Here is an 18532-nt window from a genome sequence, read left to right on the forward strand (position 1 = left end):
GCGTTTGCGAGGCAGCGCAAGGAAACAGACGAAAGAAATGGCCCAACCCACCCCCATACACATGTATATACATACACGTCCACACACGCAAGTATACATACCTATACATCTCAATGTACACACATATATACACACACAGACACATACATATATAACCATGCACACAATTCAAACTGTCTGCCTTTATTCATTCCCATTGCCACCTCGCCACACATGGAATACCATCCCCCTCCCCCCTCATGTGTGCGAGGTAGCGCTAGGAAAAGACAACAAAGGCCCCATTCGTTTACACTCAGTCTCTAGCTGTCATGCAATAATGCCCAAACCCACAGCTCCCTTTCCACATCCAGGCCCCACACAACTTTCCATGGTTTACCACAGACGCTTCACATGCCCTGATTCAATCCACTGACAGCACGTCAACCCCGGTATACCACATCGATCCAATTCACTCTATTCCTTGCCCTCCTTTCACCCTCCTGCATGTTCAGGCCCCGATCACTCAAAATCTTTTTCACTCCATCTTTCCACCTCCAATTTGATCTCCCACTTCTCCTCGTTCCCTCCACCTTCCACACATGTATCCTCTTGGTCAATCTTTCCTCACTCATTCTCTCCATGTGCCCAAACCATTTCAAAACACCCTCTTCTGCTCTCTCAACCACGCTCTTTTTATTTTCCACACATCTCTCTTACCCTTACATTACTTACTCGATCAAACCACCTCACACCCTCCTGCGCACAACTCTATCCATAGCCCACGCCTCGCAACCATACAACATTGTTGGAACCACTATTCCTTCAAACATACCCATTTTTGCTTTCCGAGATAATGTTCTCGACTTCCACACATTCTTCAAGGCTCCCAGGATTTTCGCCCCCTCCCCCACCCTATGATTCACTTCCGCTTCCATGATTCCATCCGCTGCCAGATCCACTCCCAGATATCTAAAACACTTTACTTCCTCCAGTTTTTCTCCATTCAAACTTACCTCCCAATTGACTTGACCCTCAACCCTACTGTACCTAATAACCTTGCTCTTATTCACATTTACTCTTAACTTTCTTCTTTCACACACTCTCCCAAACTCAGTCACCAGCTTCTGCAGTTTCTCACATGAATCAGCCACCAGCGCTGTATCATCAGCGAACAACAACTGACTCACTTCCCAAGCTCTCTCATCCCCAACAGACTTCATACTTGCCCCTCTTTCCAAAACTCTTGCATTCACCTCCCTAACAACCCCATCCATAAACAAATTAAACAACCATGGAGACATCACACACCCCTCCCGCAAACCTACATTCACTGAGAACCAATATATTTACTTATTATATTTACTTATTATATTTATTATACTTTGTCACTGTCTCCCGCTTTAGCAAGATAGCACACAGAAACAGACAAAAGAATGGCCTAACCCACCTACATACACATGTATATACATACACGTCAACACTCATATACATACCTATAAATCTCAACTTTTTTTTTTTTTGTCGCTGTCTCCCGCGTTTGTGAGGTAGCGCAAGGAAACAGACGAAAGAAATGGCCCAACCCACCCCCATACACATGTATATACATACGTCCACACACACAAATATACATACCCACACAGCTTTCCATGGTTTACCCCAGACGCTTCACATGCCCTGATTCAATCCACTGACAGCACGTCAACCCCGGTATACCACATCGCTCCAATTCACTCTATTCCTTGCCCTCCTTTCACCCTCCTTCATGTTCAGGCCCCGATCACACAAAATCTTTTTCACTCCATCTTTCCACCTCCAATTTGGTCTCCCTCTTCTCCTCGTTCCCTCCACCTCCGACACATATATCCTCTTGGTCAATCTTTCCTCACTCATTCTCTCCATGTGCCCAAACCATTTCAAAACACCCTCTTCTGCTCTCTCAACCACGCTCTTTTTATTTCCACACATCTCTCTTACCCTTACGTTACTTACTCGATCAAACCACCTCACACCACACATTGTCCTCAAACATCTCATTTTCAGTACATCCATCCTCCTGCGCACAACTCTATCCATAGCCCACGCCTCGCAACCATACAACATTGTTGGAACCACTATTCCGTCAAACATACCCATTTTTGCTTTCCGAGATAATGTTCTCGACTTCCACACATTCTTCAAGGCTCCCAGAATTTTCGCCCCCTCCCCCACCCTATGATCCATTTCCGCTTCCATGGTTCCATCCGCTGCCAGATCCACTCCCAGATATCTAAAACACTTCACTTCCTCCAGTTTTTCTCCATTCAAACTCACCTCCCAATTGACTTGACCCTCAACCCTACTGTACCTAATAACCTTGCTCTTATTCACATTTACTCTTAACTTTCTTCTTTCACACACTTTACCAAACTCAGTCACCAGCTTCTGCAGTTTCTCACATGAATCAGCCACCAGTGCTGTATCATCAGCGAACAACAACTGACTCACTTCCCAAGCTCTCTCATCCCCAACAGACTTCATACTTGCCCCTCTTTCCAAAACTCTTGCATTTACCTCCCTAACAACCCCATCCATAAACAAATTAAACAACCATGGAGACATCACACACCCCTGCCACAAACCTACATTCACTGAGAACCAATCACTTTCCTCTCTTCCTACACGTACACATGCCTTACATCCTCGATAAAAATCTCAATGTATACATATATATACACACACAGACATATACATATGTAAACATGTACATAATACAGACTGTCTGCCTTTATTCATTCCCATTGCCACCACACCACACATGAAATAACAACCCCCTCCCCCCTCATGTGTGCAAGGTAGCATTAGGAAAAGACAACAAAGGCCACATTCGTTCACACTCAGTCTCTAGGTGTCATGGATAATGCACCGAAACTACAGCTCCCTTTCCACATCCAGGCCCCACAGAACTTTCCATGGTTTACCCCAGACGCTTCACATGCCCTGGTTCAATCCATTGACAGCAAATCTACCCCGGTATACCATATCATTCCAATTCATTCTATTCCTTGTCCGCCTTTCACCCTCCTGCATGTTCAGGCCCCGATCACTCAAAATCCTTTTCACTCCATCTTTCCACCTCCAATTTGGTCTCCCACTTCTCCTTGTTCCCTCCACCTCCGACACATATATCCTCTTGGTTAATCTTTCCTCACTCATTCTCTGTATGTGACCAAACCATTTCAAAACAACCTCTTCTGCTCTCTCAACCACACTCTTTTTATTACCACATATCTCTCTTACCCTTTCATTACTTACTTGATCAAACCACCTTACACCACATATTGTCTTCAAGCATCTCATTTCCAGCACATCCACCCTCCTCTGCACTACTCTATCTATAGCCCACGTCTCGCAACCATATATCATTGTTGGAACCACTATTCCTTCAAACATACCCATTTTTGCTTTCCAAGATAACGTTCTCGACTTCCACACATTTTTTAAGGCTCCTAGAACTTTCGCCCACTCCCCCACCCCATGATTCACTTCCGTTTCCATGGTTCCATCCGCTGCCAAATCCACTCCCAGATATCTAAAACACTTTACTTCCTCCAGTTTCTCTCCATTCAAACTTACCTCCCAATTGACTTGTCCCTCAACCCTACTGTACCTAATAACCTTGCTCTTATTCACATTTACCCTCAGCTTTCTTCTTTCACACACTTTACTAAACTTTCTTCAACGCTCCCAGAACTTTCACCCCTTCCCCCACACTATGATTCACTTACGCTTCCATGGTTCCATCCGCTGCCAAATCCACTCCCAGATATCTAAAACACTTTACTTCCTCCAGTTTTTCTCCATTCAAACTTACCTCCCAATTGACTTGTCCCTCAACCCTACTGTACCTAGTAACCTTGCTCTTATTCACATTTACTCTCAGCTTTCTTCTTTCACACACTTTACCAAACTCAGTCACCAGCTTCTGCAGTTTCTCACATGAATCAGCCACCAGCGCTGTATCATCAGCGAACAACAACTGACTCACTTCCCAAGCTCTCTCATCCCCAACAGACTTCATACTTGCCCCTCTCTCCAAAACTCTTGCATTCACCTCCCTAACAACCCCATCCATAAACAAATTAAACAACCATGGAGACATCATACACCCCTGCCGCAAACCTACATTCACTGAGAACCAATCACTTTCCTCTCTTCCTACACATACACATGCCTTACATCCTCGATAAAAACTTTTCACTGCTTCTAACAACTTGCCTCCCACACCATATATTCTTAATACCTTCCACAGAGCATCTCTATCAACTCTATCATATGCCTTCTCCAGATCCATAAATGCTACATACAAATCCATTTGCTTTTCTAAGTATTTCTCACATACATTCTTCAAAGCAAACACCTGATCCACACATCCTCTACCACTTCTGAAACCACACTGCTCTTCCCCAATCTGATGCTCTGTACATGCCTTCACCCTCTCAATCAATATCCTCCCATATAATTTACCAGGAATACTCAACAAACTTATACCTCTGTAATTTGAGCACTCACTCTTATCCCCTTTGCCTTTGTACAATGACACTATGCACGCATTCCGCCAATCCTCAGGCACCTCACCATGAGTCATACATACATTAAATAACCTTACTAACCAGTCAAGAATACAGTCACCCCTTTTTTAATAAATTCCACTGTAATACCATCCAAACCTGCTGCCTTGCCGGCTTTCATCTTCCGCAAAGCTTTTACTACCTCTTCTCTGTTTACCAAATCATCTTCCCTAACCCTCTCACTTTGCACACCACCTCGACCAAAACACCCTATATCTGCCACTCTATCATCAAACACATTCAACAAACCTTCAAAATAATCACTCCATCTCCTTCTCACATCACCACTACTTGTCATCACCTCCCCATTTGCGCCCTTCACTGAAGTTCCCATTTGCTCCCTTGTCTTACGCACTTTATTTACCTCCTTCCAGAACATCTTTTTATTCTCCCTAAAATTTAATGATACTCTCTCACCCCAACTCTCATTTGCCCTTTTTTTCACCTCTTGCACCTTTCTCTTGACCTCCTGTCTCTTTCTTTTATACATCTCCCACTCAATTGCATTTTTTCCCTGCAAAAATCGTTCAAATGCCTCTCTCTTATCTTTCACTAATACTCTTACTTCTTCATCCCACCACTCACTACCCTTTCTAATCAACCCACCTCCCACTCTTCTCATGCCACAAGCATCTTTTGCGCAATCCATCACTGATTCCCTAAATACATCCCATTCCTCCCCCACTCCCCTTACTTCCATTGTTCTCACCTTTTTCCATTCTGTACTCAGTCTCTCCTGGTACTTCCTCACACAAGTCTCCTTCCCAAGCTCACTTACTCTCACCACCCTCTTCACCCCAACATTCACTCTTCTTTTCTGAAAACCCATACAAATCTTCACCTTAGCCTCCACAAGATAATGATCAGACATCCCTCCAGTTGCACCTCTCAGCACATTAACATCCAAAAGTCTCTCTTTTGCGCGCCTGTCAATTAACACGTAACCCAATAACGCTCTCTGGCCATCTCTCCTACTTACATAAGTATACTTATGTATATCTCGCTTTTTAAACCAGGTATTCCCAATCATCAGTCCTTTTTCAGCACATAAATCTACAAGCTCTTCACCAAATATATATATATATATTTTTCTTTGTCGCTGTCTCCCACGTTAGCGAGGTAGCGCAAAGAAACAGACAAAAGAAATGGCCCAACCCACCCACATACACATGTATATACATACATGTCTACACACGCAACTATACATACCTATACATCTCAATGTACACATATATATACATACACAGACATATACATATATACACGTACATAACTCATACTGTCTGCCTTTATTTTATTCCCATCGCCACCCCGCCGCACACACACATATACATATATATATTTATTATACTTTGTCGCTGTCTCCCGCGTTATCAAGGTAGCTAAAGGAAACAGACTAAAGAATGGCCCAACCCACCTATAGTCACATGTATATACGTACACGTCCACACATGCACATATATATATATATACCTATACATTTCAACGTATACATATATATACATACACAGACATATACATATATACACATGTACATAATGCATACTTGCTGCATTTATTCATTCCTGTCGCCACCCCGCCACACATGAACTGACAACCCCCTTCCCCGCACACGTGCGAGGTAGCACTAGGAAAAGACAACAAAGGCCACATATGTTCACACTCAGTCTCTAGCTGTCATGTATAATACACCAAAACCACAGCTCCCTTCCCACATCCAGGCCCCACAAAACTTTACATGGTTTACCCCAGACGTTTCACATGCCCTGGTTCAATCCATTGACATCACGTCGACCGCGGTATACCACATCATTCCAATTCACTCTATTTCTTGCACGCCTTTCACCCTCCTGCATGTTCAGGTCCCGATTGCTCAAAATCTTTTTCACTCTATCCTTCCACCTCCAATTTTTTCTCCCACTTCTCGTTCCTTCCACTCTTTGGCAATCTTTCCTCACTCATTCTCTCCATGTGACCAAACCACTGAGTGTGTGTGTGTGTGTGTGTGTGTGTGTGTGTGTGTGTGTGTGTGTGTGTGTGTGTTGTGTGTGTGTGTGTGTGTGTGTGTGGATGGGTTATTCTTTTTCTGTTTCCTGGTGCTACCTCACTGTCAGAGGAGGCGGTGATCACGTATAATAAAAGAAGATAAACATTAAGAGATTTTAAATCTTTAAGAAACACTGTGTTGCCTTTCTGGTTACATTAAAATTTTACTCCCCTATGGCAAGTTCATGAGTACTAACCTGCATTTGGTCTAAAGTTTCTGCATCATCTGAAGCTATGACTTCTTGTTCAAAATCAGCAATATTTTCCTCTTCAGAACTGGCATGATTATCTTCACTATCTATGTCAGTCTCCTCAATTACATCAGACGCATCTTCTTCCTCAAGTGCAGTTTCTTCATCACTACCAAAGGCTTTACAAGAACTGGTTTTGAAAGTTGCAAGGAGTGAAGATACTGCATCTGAACATACATTTTCCTCATCATTGGAAAAATCACTGTCTTCCTCCACTACATTTTCATCATAATTTTCATTAGTATCATGTGCCTGTAAATCAGAAGAAATCTCAAAGTAAAGGCAAAGAAATTAAATCACATAACCAAACACATACCATGGCAAATCATAATAATCACTCTGAGTCAGGCAAACAATACATCTCTAAGTAGATGTGCACAAATCCCAACATCTAAAGTATCGGCAAGATTGACTATTGTACTGCAAACTTTAGCTCTGTTCTTATCCACTTGTCTTCTTGGCCTTCAATCATTCTCTTACAAAGGGAATACTTCAGTGAAACAGCCATCACTTGGACTTCCAGTAAGCTGACCTGTGTTAACAGTGGCTATCTACTATCTTGCCATACCTGTGTTAACTGTGTCTATCTACCTAACTGAGGAGTGTTAAAATGTTGCCGAAATCATCTTACACTCTCCATGTTAGGATTGCTGGTCTTACTTTTCTTTTCATTAAAACTGGACAAGTCCTACCATCTTCTTCCAAGCACTATACATCTGCTCAAACCTTGCTTATTATCACGACTTTTTTTCACATAAGTACTCTTGCCAATTACTGTCTGCTCAAACATTTACAAGTATCATCATGACAGAGTTCGTCTAATCTATGGCCCCTATTCCCTGGCATCATGGAGTGCTAAGAAACTCCAGGTTTCTGCCTGACTACTGCCAAAGATGGAGGGCTCTGGCAGTAGCAGTAACTGCCCCTCCCACGACCTCTCCTTCTCTGTTAGACCTTCCTTTTTTCCTATTCATGGTCTCTCCAGTAACCTCTCTTCAGATGAACGTCATCTGTCTGGTACCACTACTAGTATCTTATTTCTGTCTAAGATACAGCTGTCTAATGATCTTCTCACTAGACCCTTTCTCACATCTAACTATAACCTCCACTCTCCATTCCAGTTCAAAGGTTATGCTCCTGCTTATAGCAACAGCAACACACCTGTTGTGCACCTTAAGAACCTTGAGTCTCCAAACTTTAATGTTATGTGGCTCAAGGTCTGTCTCCCAACTACCACACATTTCCTCTGTTTTGCCTTCTACTCTCCTAATTCTACAAATTTTATATCCTTCTTCAACTATCTAAACTCCTGCCATGAGACTGTGACATCTTATCACCTGCAAGCTGAGATCCTCTGCCTAAGGGATTTCAACATTCACCACAGGAAATGGTTGCATTCCTCCCACACAGATGGTAGAGGGATTGAGGCCCTCATGTTCTCCATTCTCAATAATTTAGAGAAAATTACCTCTCACACCACCCATATTCTTGACCCCTATGACCACTCTAGTCCATCCCACTGTAAATACACAATCTCGCCCCTAACTGGTTCATTTGATCACACTTTCATAATATCTATTCTAATGGCATTTCCCCACTAGCAGCCCCTTCTAAGTGTAAATACTGGCACGTCAATAAAGCTGACTGGAATAACTTATGCAACTTCTGACTTCCCTTGGGTAAATTATTCTCTTATATGGTGATGCTTCTGTCTCCGCCAAATGCATGGCAAAGGTTATTCTTGCCAGAACGGAAGCATTTATCCCCTCTCCCTCCAAGATGACCTCTTCATCCAATCCATAGAACAACCATTCCTGTCTGGGGCCATTCAGACAAATGATCAGGCACATTGGGCTCAGAAAAACTCTCCTTCCTCTGGCTGTCGTACAGCTTTTATCATTGTAATCACTGCAAGCATGTTACCTGAGACAAAACATTCCTTTATTCAAAGGATGTGTGATAACCTCCCCTCATCATCAACTGATAGGTCTTTCTAGTCTTTAGCTTAAGGCATCTCTAACAAGTTCTGTTGCCATACCTTACCTTCACTTTTCCGTTCTGATGATACAATAGTTGTCTTTCCCACAGACAAAGCAACTCTCTGTTTCCCGTTTCTCCTCTAACTCCACCTTGAATGACTAACATTCCTTCACCCCCTGATGCTCTTCTTAATAATCCTATGCCCCTTCCTGTGCCTCTGAACTTGCACCTGTGTTTCATCGTCTTCCGTTTCTGTTTAAAAACCAAAACATTTCCTTCTCCTTAGAACTATGCATTGATCCATCCCATCCCTAAGAAGGATGATTGCTTTGATCCCTCATTTATCATCCTATTGCTCTGACATCTACCATTTCCAAAGCCTTTGAATCCCTCCTCAACTCCCATATCCTTAAACAACTCAAAAATCACAGTCTCTGATCATCAGTATGGCTTCTGTAAGGCGAGATCCACTAGTGATATCCTTTCCTATCTTACTAATGTCCGGTCATCATCCCTGAAAGATCTTGTGTAGTTGTCCTAGACATATCTAAGGCTTTTGACAGGGTATGGCATTAGGGTATCATCTCTAAGCTCCCCTCCCTCACTTTGCTCCTTTGTATCTAGCTTCCACTCCAGCCGATGTCTCGGTGGTTGTTGATGGATCAGCCTTCCCCCTTTTCTCCATCAACAGCAGTGTCCCTTAAGGCTCTGTCCTGTCCCCTACACTTTTTCTTCTTTTTTTTCAACAATTTCCTATCCCCCACAAATAATCTAATTCACTTATACGCTGACAACTCAACACTGCATTCATCTGTATCCTTCAATTCTGCTTCCGCTTCTTTAACCTGATCTGTATCTTGTCTTGAAACAGCTTCCTCAGTAAACTCTGACAGGATATCTCAGTACAATTTCTACCCATCTCTCAACTGAAAACTCCTCACAACTCTCACCTCTCTTTCAATGGTTCTGTAATTCCATTCTTGACTCATTGAACATACTTGGTATTACTGTAATATCTAAACTTTCTTGGAAACCCCAAATTATAGGAATAGCTAGGTCTGCCTCTAAGAAACTGAGTGTCCTGTTTAGATGTCGAAACTTATTTCTTCTGAACAGTTGCTTCATCTATACATGGGTTTGATTCATCCTTGTAAGAAGAACTGCTCTCACATTTAGAGTGGTTCTAGTTCTGCTTCCTTACTTGACACAGCTAAAGGCAGTCCAACATGTAAACTGTCCAAGGCTAAATTCCAAACTTGACCACCATGCTCTATGCCACAATGTTGGTTCACTTTCCCTCTTCTATAGGTATTATGATGGATTTTGCTCCTAAGAGTTGGCTGCTTGTGTGCCCTCACCACTAGGTAGACCATGCAATACTCAGCAAGCTGCTGCATCACATGATTATTTTGTGGCCATCAGCAACTCAAAGGTGGGCCCATTTTGATACCTGCTTCTTTCCCTACGTGTCAAAGCTTTGGAATTCCCTACATTCTCATGCCTTTCCCAATAACTATGACCTGGCCCATTTCAAAAGACAGGTTTTTCACTTTCTCCAAATTTATAAATACTTTGCTTGTCTTAATTTTCCATATCAAATTTCTCTCTATATTTCTTCTAAGATCCAGCCTTGACGTGGACTTATGTCCGTGATTAGAGCCTTGAACATTATAAAAAACATAATCGTACACCTGTTACGTAGTAATGTATCATCTTGCTACGGCTGTGTTAATAGTGGCTATCTACCATCATGATATACTTGTGTTAATGGAGGATATCTACCATCTTGCTACCGTACCAACGACAAGTTATCCAATAAGGAAAAATAGGTTTTCTGGGATAAAAAAGAAAATGTAATACAGCTTTACACTTTACATCAATAACAATTCTATACGAGTACACCAAACACTCTAAACCTATATAATGCACGTCCATATTTCAAAATCTTACATTTTTTGAAGCTTTATAACCTATTCCAATAGCTCTACAATTACCTTAAGGATATATATATATATATATATATATATATATATATATATATATATATATATATATATATATATATATATAAACTTATCGGTTTAGCTAATATCGTTTAATAAAATGTTCTTCAGCATGATTCACAACTTAATGTTCTCTACCATAACATGGTCAAGCAGATCACAAGAATCCAAGTTATGACTGATGCCGAGTTATTCTATATAATTAATCTTTATTTTTCTGACATGAAAAATGTATCTTAACCTCAAACACTTCATTAATACATTACCTTCCTTCTTTTCACGCTTAAATCTTTTTCCTCGATAGGGTGCGCTTCACCAAATTCCTCATACTGTTTTCTCTCCTGATTATTTTTACTTTTCCAAGCTTTTCCTCTTGCCTTTGTAAATGATGATTTGTGGAGATAACTGCTCCGCCGACGACCACCTCTTCCCCCAGCCATTGTTTACCTCGGCAACGTTCACCTCCCCAGCACAACTCCAGCTACACAGGAAATAATAATAATAATAATAATAATAATAATAATAATAATAATAATAATAATGATAATAATAATAATGATGATGATGATGATGATTTATCATTCTATTATCAACTTATCATGATTATTCCAAATATAATGGAATCGTTCAGGGTTCTCGTCTAAAAATAAAGATCAGATCATAAACCCCAATAATCAAACTTCTACAAAATCATAATATTCATAATATATCGTCAACATTTTAACAAAAACGACAAAATCTTTTATTACAGTATTTGTCCTGTTCTTAATGTAAACACTCCCACGTGTGGAAGGTGACAGAGCCGCCAGCCTGTCAGGTTAGGTACAATTTGTTCCAACAACTTTTATACAAAGACCAGACATTGAAATCGTCATAATTGTACCAATCATCATGTAAAGATATGGAAGGTGTTGTTCTTCAATATCTTTCACTTAAAGTCGCCAACATTATGTGCTCCAAACAACGCCAGTTCGGGTGAAAGAAAAAATAAAATGAATAAGAAATAAGTTAGGGCTTCACAAGTCTTTGTAGACCTGACTCTTAAAGGAAGAAAGTGTTATATGATGAAAGAAAGAGAAGGAAACGAATTCCAAAGCTTAGCTGGCCGAGGGAAGAGGGAGGTATTAATAAGGGACAGTCTCGATTGGCCGGTCATCACACACTAGCTGTGGAAAGCAGCAGCCCCAACTCGTACGTGGCACAGGTTCAAACCTTGATCAGGGTGGGTGGGTCTACGAGAACAGTGGCGTACGGGAAAGAGGAGAGGTGATACCAGGAGGATCAGTAAGACGGAGGAAGGCTTTTGATTCCTCTCTAGTTATTAGGGAGGTAGAGGATGAGGCACCTCAGAGCCATCCAAACCCCTGTACATATGAAACAGTTGTTCACAGGAAAATAATTACGGCACCTATACAACACTGCCACCTATTGGGAAGCAGACTTTATGATGATCGTGTGGGGATTCCAGGAGAGTGTGAAGGATAGAGTTATGCCTAACATCTTCATATTATTCCTCAATCCGAAATGGTGCTTAGGTTACAACCCAGAGAGGAAATACGATCTGTAGGAGAAAAGAGAACGAGAATCAAGTAGAAGGATGGTTGAGATGAAATATATAAAGTGGAATCATCAGCGTACGAGTGAATAGGTTTAGAAGCTGATGAGATCGTTTACTGTGAAAAGAAAGTAGGTGATAGGACAGAACCCTGAGGAACATCACTATTGAAGTCGCTCCATCGACTACAACTAGGATGGAGCGGCCTGAGGGAATGCTATGCATTAGAGAACAGAGAAAAGCAGTGAAACCAAAGGGAGTTTAGAAAGCAAAGACTCTTGTCACCCTGTCAAATGCTTTTAAGACGTCGAGGACTACGACGAAAGTTTGACCCAACTCCCTAAGAGAGGAGAACCAGAGGTGAGTCACATAGGAGAGATCGCCAGAGACCTAGTATTACGAAATCCATTCTGGTGGCCAGAAACAAGGAAACGAGGTTCTTAGTGTTTGAGATAGCGAGAGTTAAGGAGAGTTTCAAAGACTTTGGTCATAACAAAAGTGAGAGCAATGTGGTTATAGTTGGAGTGGGTTGGCTGTACCGATATGAGCTTCTGAGCAAAGAAAAAAGTTTGGATTTTTTTGACAGTGGCGAAATATGCGAGCAAGGATTGGTGATTGCTTTGAAGCATACCCCCTTTGAATCGGAGGAAGCATACCATCTGAGCCTTACGCCCTCTCCAATCTGTAACTGGGAGAGTATCTGGAAGACCTTGGGTGAGGAGAATCTAAGAGACGGCATAAGTTCAGAGAGAGGACATGGGGTGGAGGATTAGAATATGAGTCATTCAAAGCTGACTTAGAGGAAAACAAGGTGCCAAAGAGAGCCGCTTAGTTAGTAGGTCGGAAGAGACGAGGAAAGGTAGGATACCAGACGTTTAACATTTGGTTGAAGATCATGAAGATTTGTTGGTAGAAGTCAAGTCAGTACAGTTTCTTGGACTTTGCCAATAACTTTGCAATGATTTAGAGCAAAAATGAAAATGGTATGGGTTATTGGGGAAGGGAAGAGTTTCATGGTCTGGTACGAACCATCCGTGATGCAACAGGCATCATGGACGTAAGGATCAAAACAAGATTGTGGAGAAAAAAGACGGAAGAAGATGAGATGTAAGACTACAATGCTGCCGAAATAACTTCTGCTCTGCGCTCAGTACAAAACGAGGTATCCTAACCAGAGAGACAGTAAACCTCCCAGCAAGTCCTCCTAAAGTGGCATTCCTGTTGGGGCGGATAGAGAGGATGGCCATGAGTAATACTGTTCTCAGAGGACAATTTTCCAGGACAAAAATACCGTATGACCAGTGGTGGAAGGCTTCAGAAGAAAAGAAGTTCTAATGCCTTAGAGGAATGGTCCCGACTGTCGGGAACACGGACAAGGTGATTAATTAATTGTTCCAGATCGTTAAAGATAGAAAAAGAAAATGCTTCGCCTCCACCAGGATAGTGCCGGTTAGAGCCTAACCAGTCCTTGTGATGTACTTTGAAATGTCCCAGACAAAGTATGTCAGCCTGTGAATGTGGAGAGAGAGAGAGAGAGAGAGAGAGAGAGAGAGAGAGAGAGAGAGAGAGAGAGAGCTTAGTTTAAAGGCAAGAAGCCAAATAGTCGAACCGTTTTACATGGAACATTAACAAAACACAAACATGGTAAAAGAAGACGGAAAAATGTTGAGCCAGATGTCATCCAAGTTGGAGAGTCAAGATTCAGCACAAGAGCAACACCTGCTACTGTAGGCACACACCTCACCAGCAGGAGAACATTTGTTACTGTATTACAGTAGCCACACACCTCACCAGCAGGAGAACATTTGTTACTGCATTACAGTAGGCACACACCTCACCAGCAGGAGAACATTTGATACTGTATTACAGTAGCCACACACCCCACCAGCAGGAGAACATTTGTTACTGTATTACAGTAGCCACACACCTCACCAGCAGGAGAACATTTGTTACTGCATTACAGTAGCCACACACCTCACCAGCAGGAGAACATTTGTTACTGTATTACAGTAAGCACACACCTCACCAGCAGGAGAACATTTGTTACTGCATTACAGTAGCCACACACCTCACCAGCAGGAGAACATTTGTTACTGTATTACAGTAGCCACACACCTCACCAGCAGGAGAACATTTGTTACTGCATTACAGTAGCCACACACCTCACCAGCAGAAGATTTGTTACTGTATTACAGTAGCCACACACCCCACCAGCAGGAGAACATTTGTTACTGTATTACAGTAGCCACACACCTCACCAGCAGGAGAACATTTGTTACTGTATTACAGTAGGCACACACCCCACCAGCAGGAGAACATTTGATACTGTATTACAGTAGGCACACACCCCACCAGCAAGAGAACATTTGTTACTGTATTACAGTAGCCACACACCTCACTAGCAGAACATTTTGTTACTGTATTACACTAGGCACACACCCCACCAGCAGAACATTTGTCATTGTATTACAGTAGGCACACACCCCACTAGCAGGAGAACATTTGTTACTGTTGGAAGGTATTCAGTACTCTATAAAAAGTGCATGTTCATATACACTATATCACATTTTTATACTCCCACCACATGTAAGTTATGTAAAATGGCTAACTACTGGTAATGTGAGCCTGAAGGGATCTGACCAGTTTAGACCCCGTTCCTCGTGGATGGGAGACGAAGGGTTTTCCATTACTAGTATTCGAATGGTCATTTTCCTATTAAGGGGCTATCATAGTCTAGCAGTTGGCTCTCCTAGTGAACACGCAAAAATGTCTGGACAATAATCCTTTCTGTTGGAGTGCATTATGTTGTTAATTCATGTGTGGCGGGGTGTCGATGGGAATGAATAAAGGCAAACAGTATGAATTATGTACATGTGTATATATGTATATGTCTGTGTGTATATATGAATGTATATGTTGAGATGTATAGGTACGTATATTTGCGTGTGTGGGCGTGTATGTATATGTGTATGTGGGTGGGTTGGGTCAATCTTTCGTCTGTTTCCTTGTGCTACCTTGCTAATGCGGGAGACAGCGACAAAGCAAAATAAATAAATATAAATAAATATATATACATACACACACACACACACACACACACACATATATATATATATATATATATATATATATATATATATATATATATATATATATATATATATATATTTTTTTTTATACTTTGTCGCTGTCTCCCGCGTTTGCGAGGTAGCGCAAGGAAACAGACGAAAGAAATGGCCCCCCCCCCCCCATACACATGTATATACATACGTCCACACACGCAAATATACATACCTACACAGCTTTCCATGGTTTACCACAGACGCTTCACATGCCCTGCTTCAATCCACTGACAGCACGTCAACCCCGGTATACCACATCGCTCCAATTCACTCTATTCCTTGCCCTCCTTTCACCCTCCTGCATGTTCAGGCCCCGATCACACAAAATCTTTTTCACTCCATCTTTCCACCTCCAATTTGGTCTCCCTCTTCTCCTCGTTCCCTCCACCTCCGACACATATATCCTCTTGGTCAATCTTTCCTCACTCATTCTCTCCATGTGCCCAAACCACTTCAAAACACCCTCTTCTGCTCTCTCAACCACGCTCTTTTTATTTCCACACATCTCTCTTACCCTTACGTTACTCACTCGATCAAACCACCTCACACCACACATTGTCCTCAAACATCTCATTTCCAGCACATCCATCCTCCTGCGCACAACTCTATCCATAGCCCACGCCTCGCAACCATACAACATTGTTGGAACCACTATTCCTTCAAACATACCCATTTTTGCTTTCCGAGATAATGTTCTCGACTTCCACACATTCTTCAAGGCCCCCAGGATTTTCGCCCCCTCCCCCACCCTATGATCCACTTCCGCTTCCATGGTTCCATCCGCTGCCAGATCCACTCCCAGATATCTAAAACACTTCACTTCCTCCAGTTTTTCTCCATTCAAACTCACCTCCCAATTGACTTGACCCTCAACCCTACTGTACCTAATAACCTTGCTCTTATTCACATTTACTCTTAACTTTCTTCTTCCACACACTTTTCCAAACTCAGTCACCAGCTTCTGCAGTTTCTCACATGAATCAGCCACCAGCGCTGTATCATCAGCGAACAACAACTGACTCACTTCCCAAGCTCTCTCATCCCCAACAGACTTCATACTTGCCCCTCTTTCCAAAACTCTTGCATTCACCTCCCTAACAACCCCATCCATAAACAAATTAAACAACCATGGAGACATCACACACCCCTGCCACAAACCTACATTCACTGAGAACCAATCACTTTCCTCTCTTCCTACACGTACACATGCCTTACATCCTCGATAAAAACTTTTCACTGCTTCTAACAACTTGCCTCCCACACCATATATTCTTAATACCTTCCACAGAGCATCTCTATCAACTCTATCATATGCCTTCTCCAGATCCATAAATGCTACATACAAATCCATTTGCTTTTCTAAGTATTTCTCACATACACTCTTCAAAGCAAACACCTGATCCGCACATCCTCTACCACTTCTGAAACCACACTGCTCTTCCCCAATCTGATGCTCTGTACATGCCTTCACCCTCTCAATCAATACCCTCCCATATAATTTACCAGGAATACTCAACAAACTTATACCTCTGTAATTTGAGCACTCACTCTTATCCCCTTTGCCTTTGTACAATGGCACTATGCACGCATTCCGCCAATCCTCAGGCACCTCACCATGAGTCATACATACATTAAATAACCTTACCAACCAGTCAACAATACAGTTACCCCCTTTTTTAATAAATTCCACTGCAATACCATCCAAACCTGCTGCCTTGCCGGCTTTCGTCTTCCGCAAAGCTTTCACTACCTCTTCTCTGTTTACCAAATCATTTTTCCTAACCCTCTCACTTTGCACACCACCTCGACCAAAACACCCTATATCTGCCACTCTATCATCAAACACATTCAACAAACCTTCAAAATACTCACTCCATCTCCTTCTCACATCACCACTACTTGTTATCACCTCCCCATTAGCGCCCTTCACTGAAGTTCCCATTTGCTCCCTTGTCTTACGCACTTTATTTACCTCCTTCTAGAACATCCCTTCATTCTCCCTAAAATTTAATGATACTCTCTCACCCCAACTCTCATTTGCCCTCTTTTTCACCTCTTGCACCTTTCTCTTGACCTCCTGCCTCTTTCTTTTATACATCCCCCAATCATTTGCATTTTTTCCCTGCAAAAATCGTCCCAATGCCTCTCTCTTCTCTTTCACTAATAATCTTACTTCTTCATCCCACCACTCACTACCCTTTCTAATCAACCCACCTCCCACTCTTCTCATGCCACAAGCATCTTTTGCGCAATCCATTACTGATTCCCTAAATACATCCCATTCCTCCCCCACTCCCCTTACTTCCATTGTTCTCACCTTTTTCCATTCTGTACTCAGTCTCTCCTGGTACTTCCTCACACAGGTCTCCTTCCCAAGCTCACTTACTCTCACCACCCTCTTCACCCCAACATTCACTCTTCTTTTCTGAAAACCCATACAAATCTTCACCTTAACCTCCACAAGATAATGATCAGACATCCCTCCAGTTGCACCTCTCAGCACATTAACATCCAAAAGTCTCTCTTTCGCGCGCCTGTCAATTAACACGTAATCCAATAACGATCTCTGGCTATCTCTCCTACTTACATAAGTATACTTATGTATACTTATGAAGGGCGCAAATGGGGAGGTGATAACAAGTAGTGGTGATGTGAGAAGGAGATGGAGTGAGTATTTTGAAGGTTTGTTGAATGTGTTTGATGATAGAGTGGCAGATATAGGGTGTTTTGGTCGAGGTGGTGTGCAAAGTGAGAGGGTTGGGGAAAATGATTTTGTAAACAGAGAAGAGGTAGTGAAAGCTTTGCGGAAGATGAAAGCCGGCAAGGCAGCAGGTTTGGATGGTATTGCAGTGGAATTTATTAAAAAAGGGGGTGGCTGTATTGTTGACTGGTTGGTAAGGTTATTTAATGTATGTATGACTCATGGTGAGGTGCCTGAGGATTGGCGGAATGCGTGCATAGTGCCATTGTACAAAGGCAAAGGGGATAA

General features: G+C 42.1%; 1 protein-coding gene across 5 annotated transcripts in view; it reads right to left on the reverse strand.

Moving 5' to 3' along the window:
* LOC139752973 (U3 small nucleolar RNA-associated protein 25 homolog) overlaps positions 1-18532 on the reverse strand; it is a 132799-nt gene that overhangs the window by 102682 nt on the left and 11585 nt on the right. For 3 of the 5 annotated variants that reach the window (XM_071669130.1, XM_071669129.1, XM_071669125.1), the window contains exons 2-3: positions 11133-11347; positions 6830-7135 (exon numbers count right to left, since the gene is read on the reverse strand). In XM_071669130.1, coding sequence (XP_071525231.1) covers positions 6830-7135; positions 11133-11306 — 480 coding nt within the window. In that variant the 5' untranslated portion in view covers positions 11307-11347. Of the gene's footprint in view, positions 1-6829; positions 7136-11132; positions 11348-11615; positions 11982-12078; positions 12094-18532 lie in introns of those variants that run through there. The other 2 variants (XM_071669128.1, XM_071669126.1) reach the window with 2 other exon arrangements.

This window comes from Panulirus ornatus, chromosome 13 (assembly GCF_036320965.1).
Source record: "Panulirus ornatus isolate Po-2019 chromosome 13, ASM3632096v1, whole genome shotgun sequence".
In the NCBI taxonomy this organism is placed as follows: Eukaryota; Metazoa; Arthropoda; class Malacostraca; order Decapoda; family Palinuridae; genus Panulirus; species Panulirus ornatus.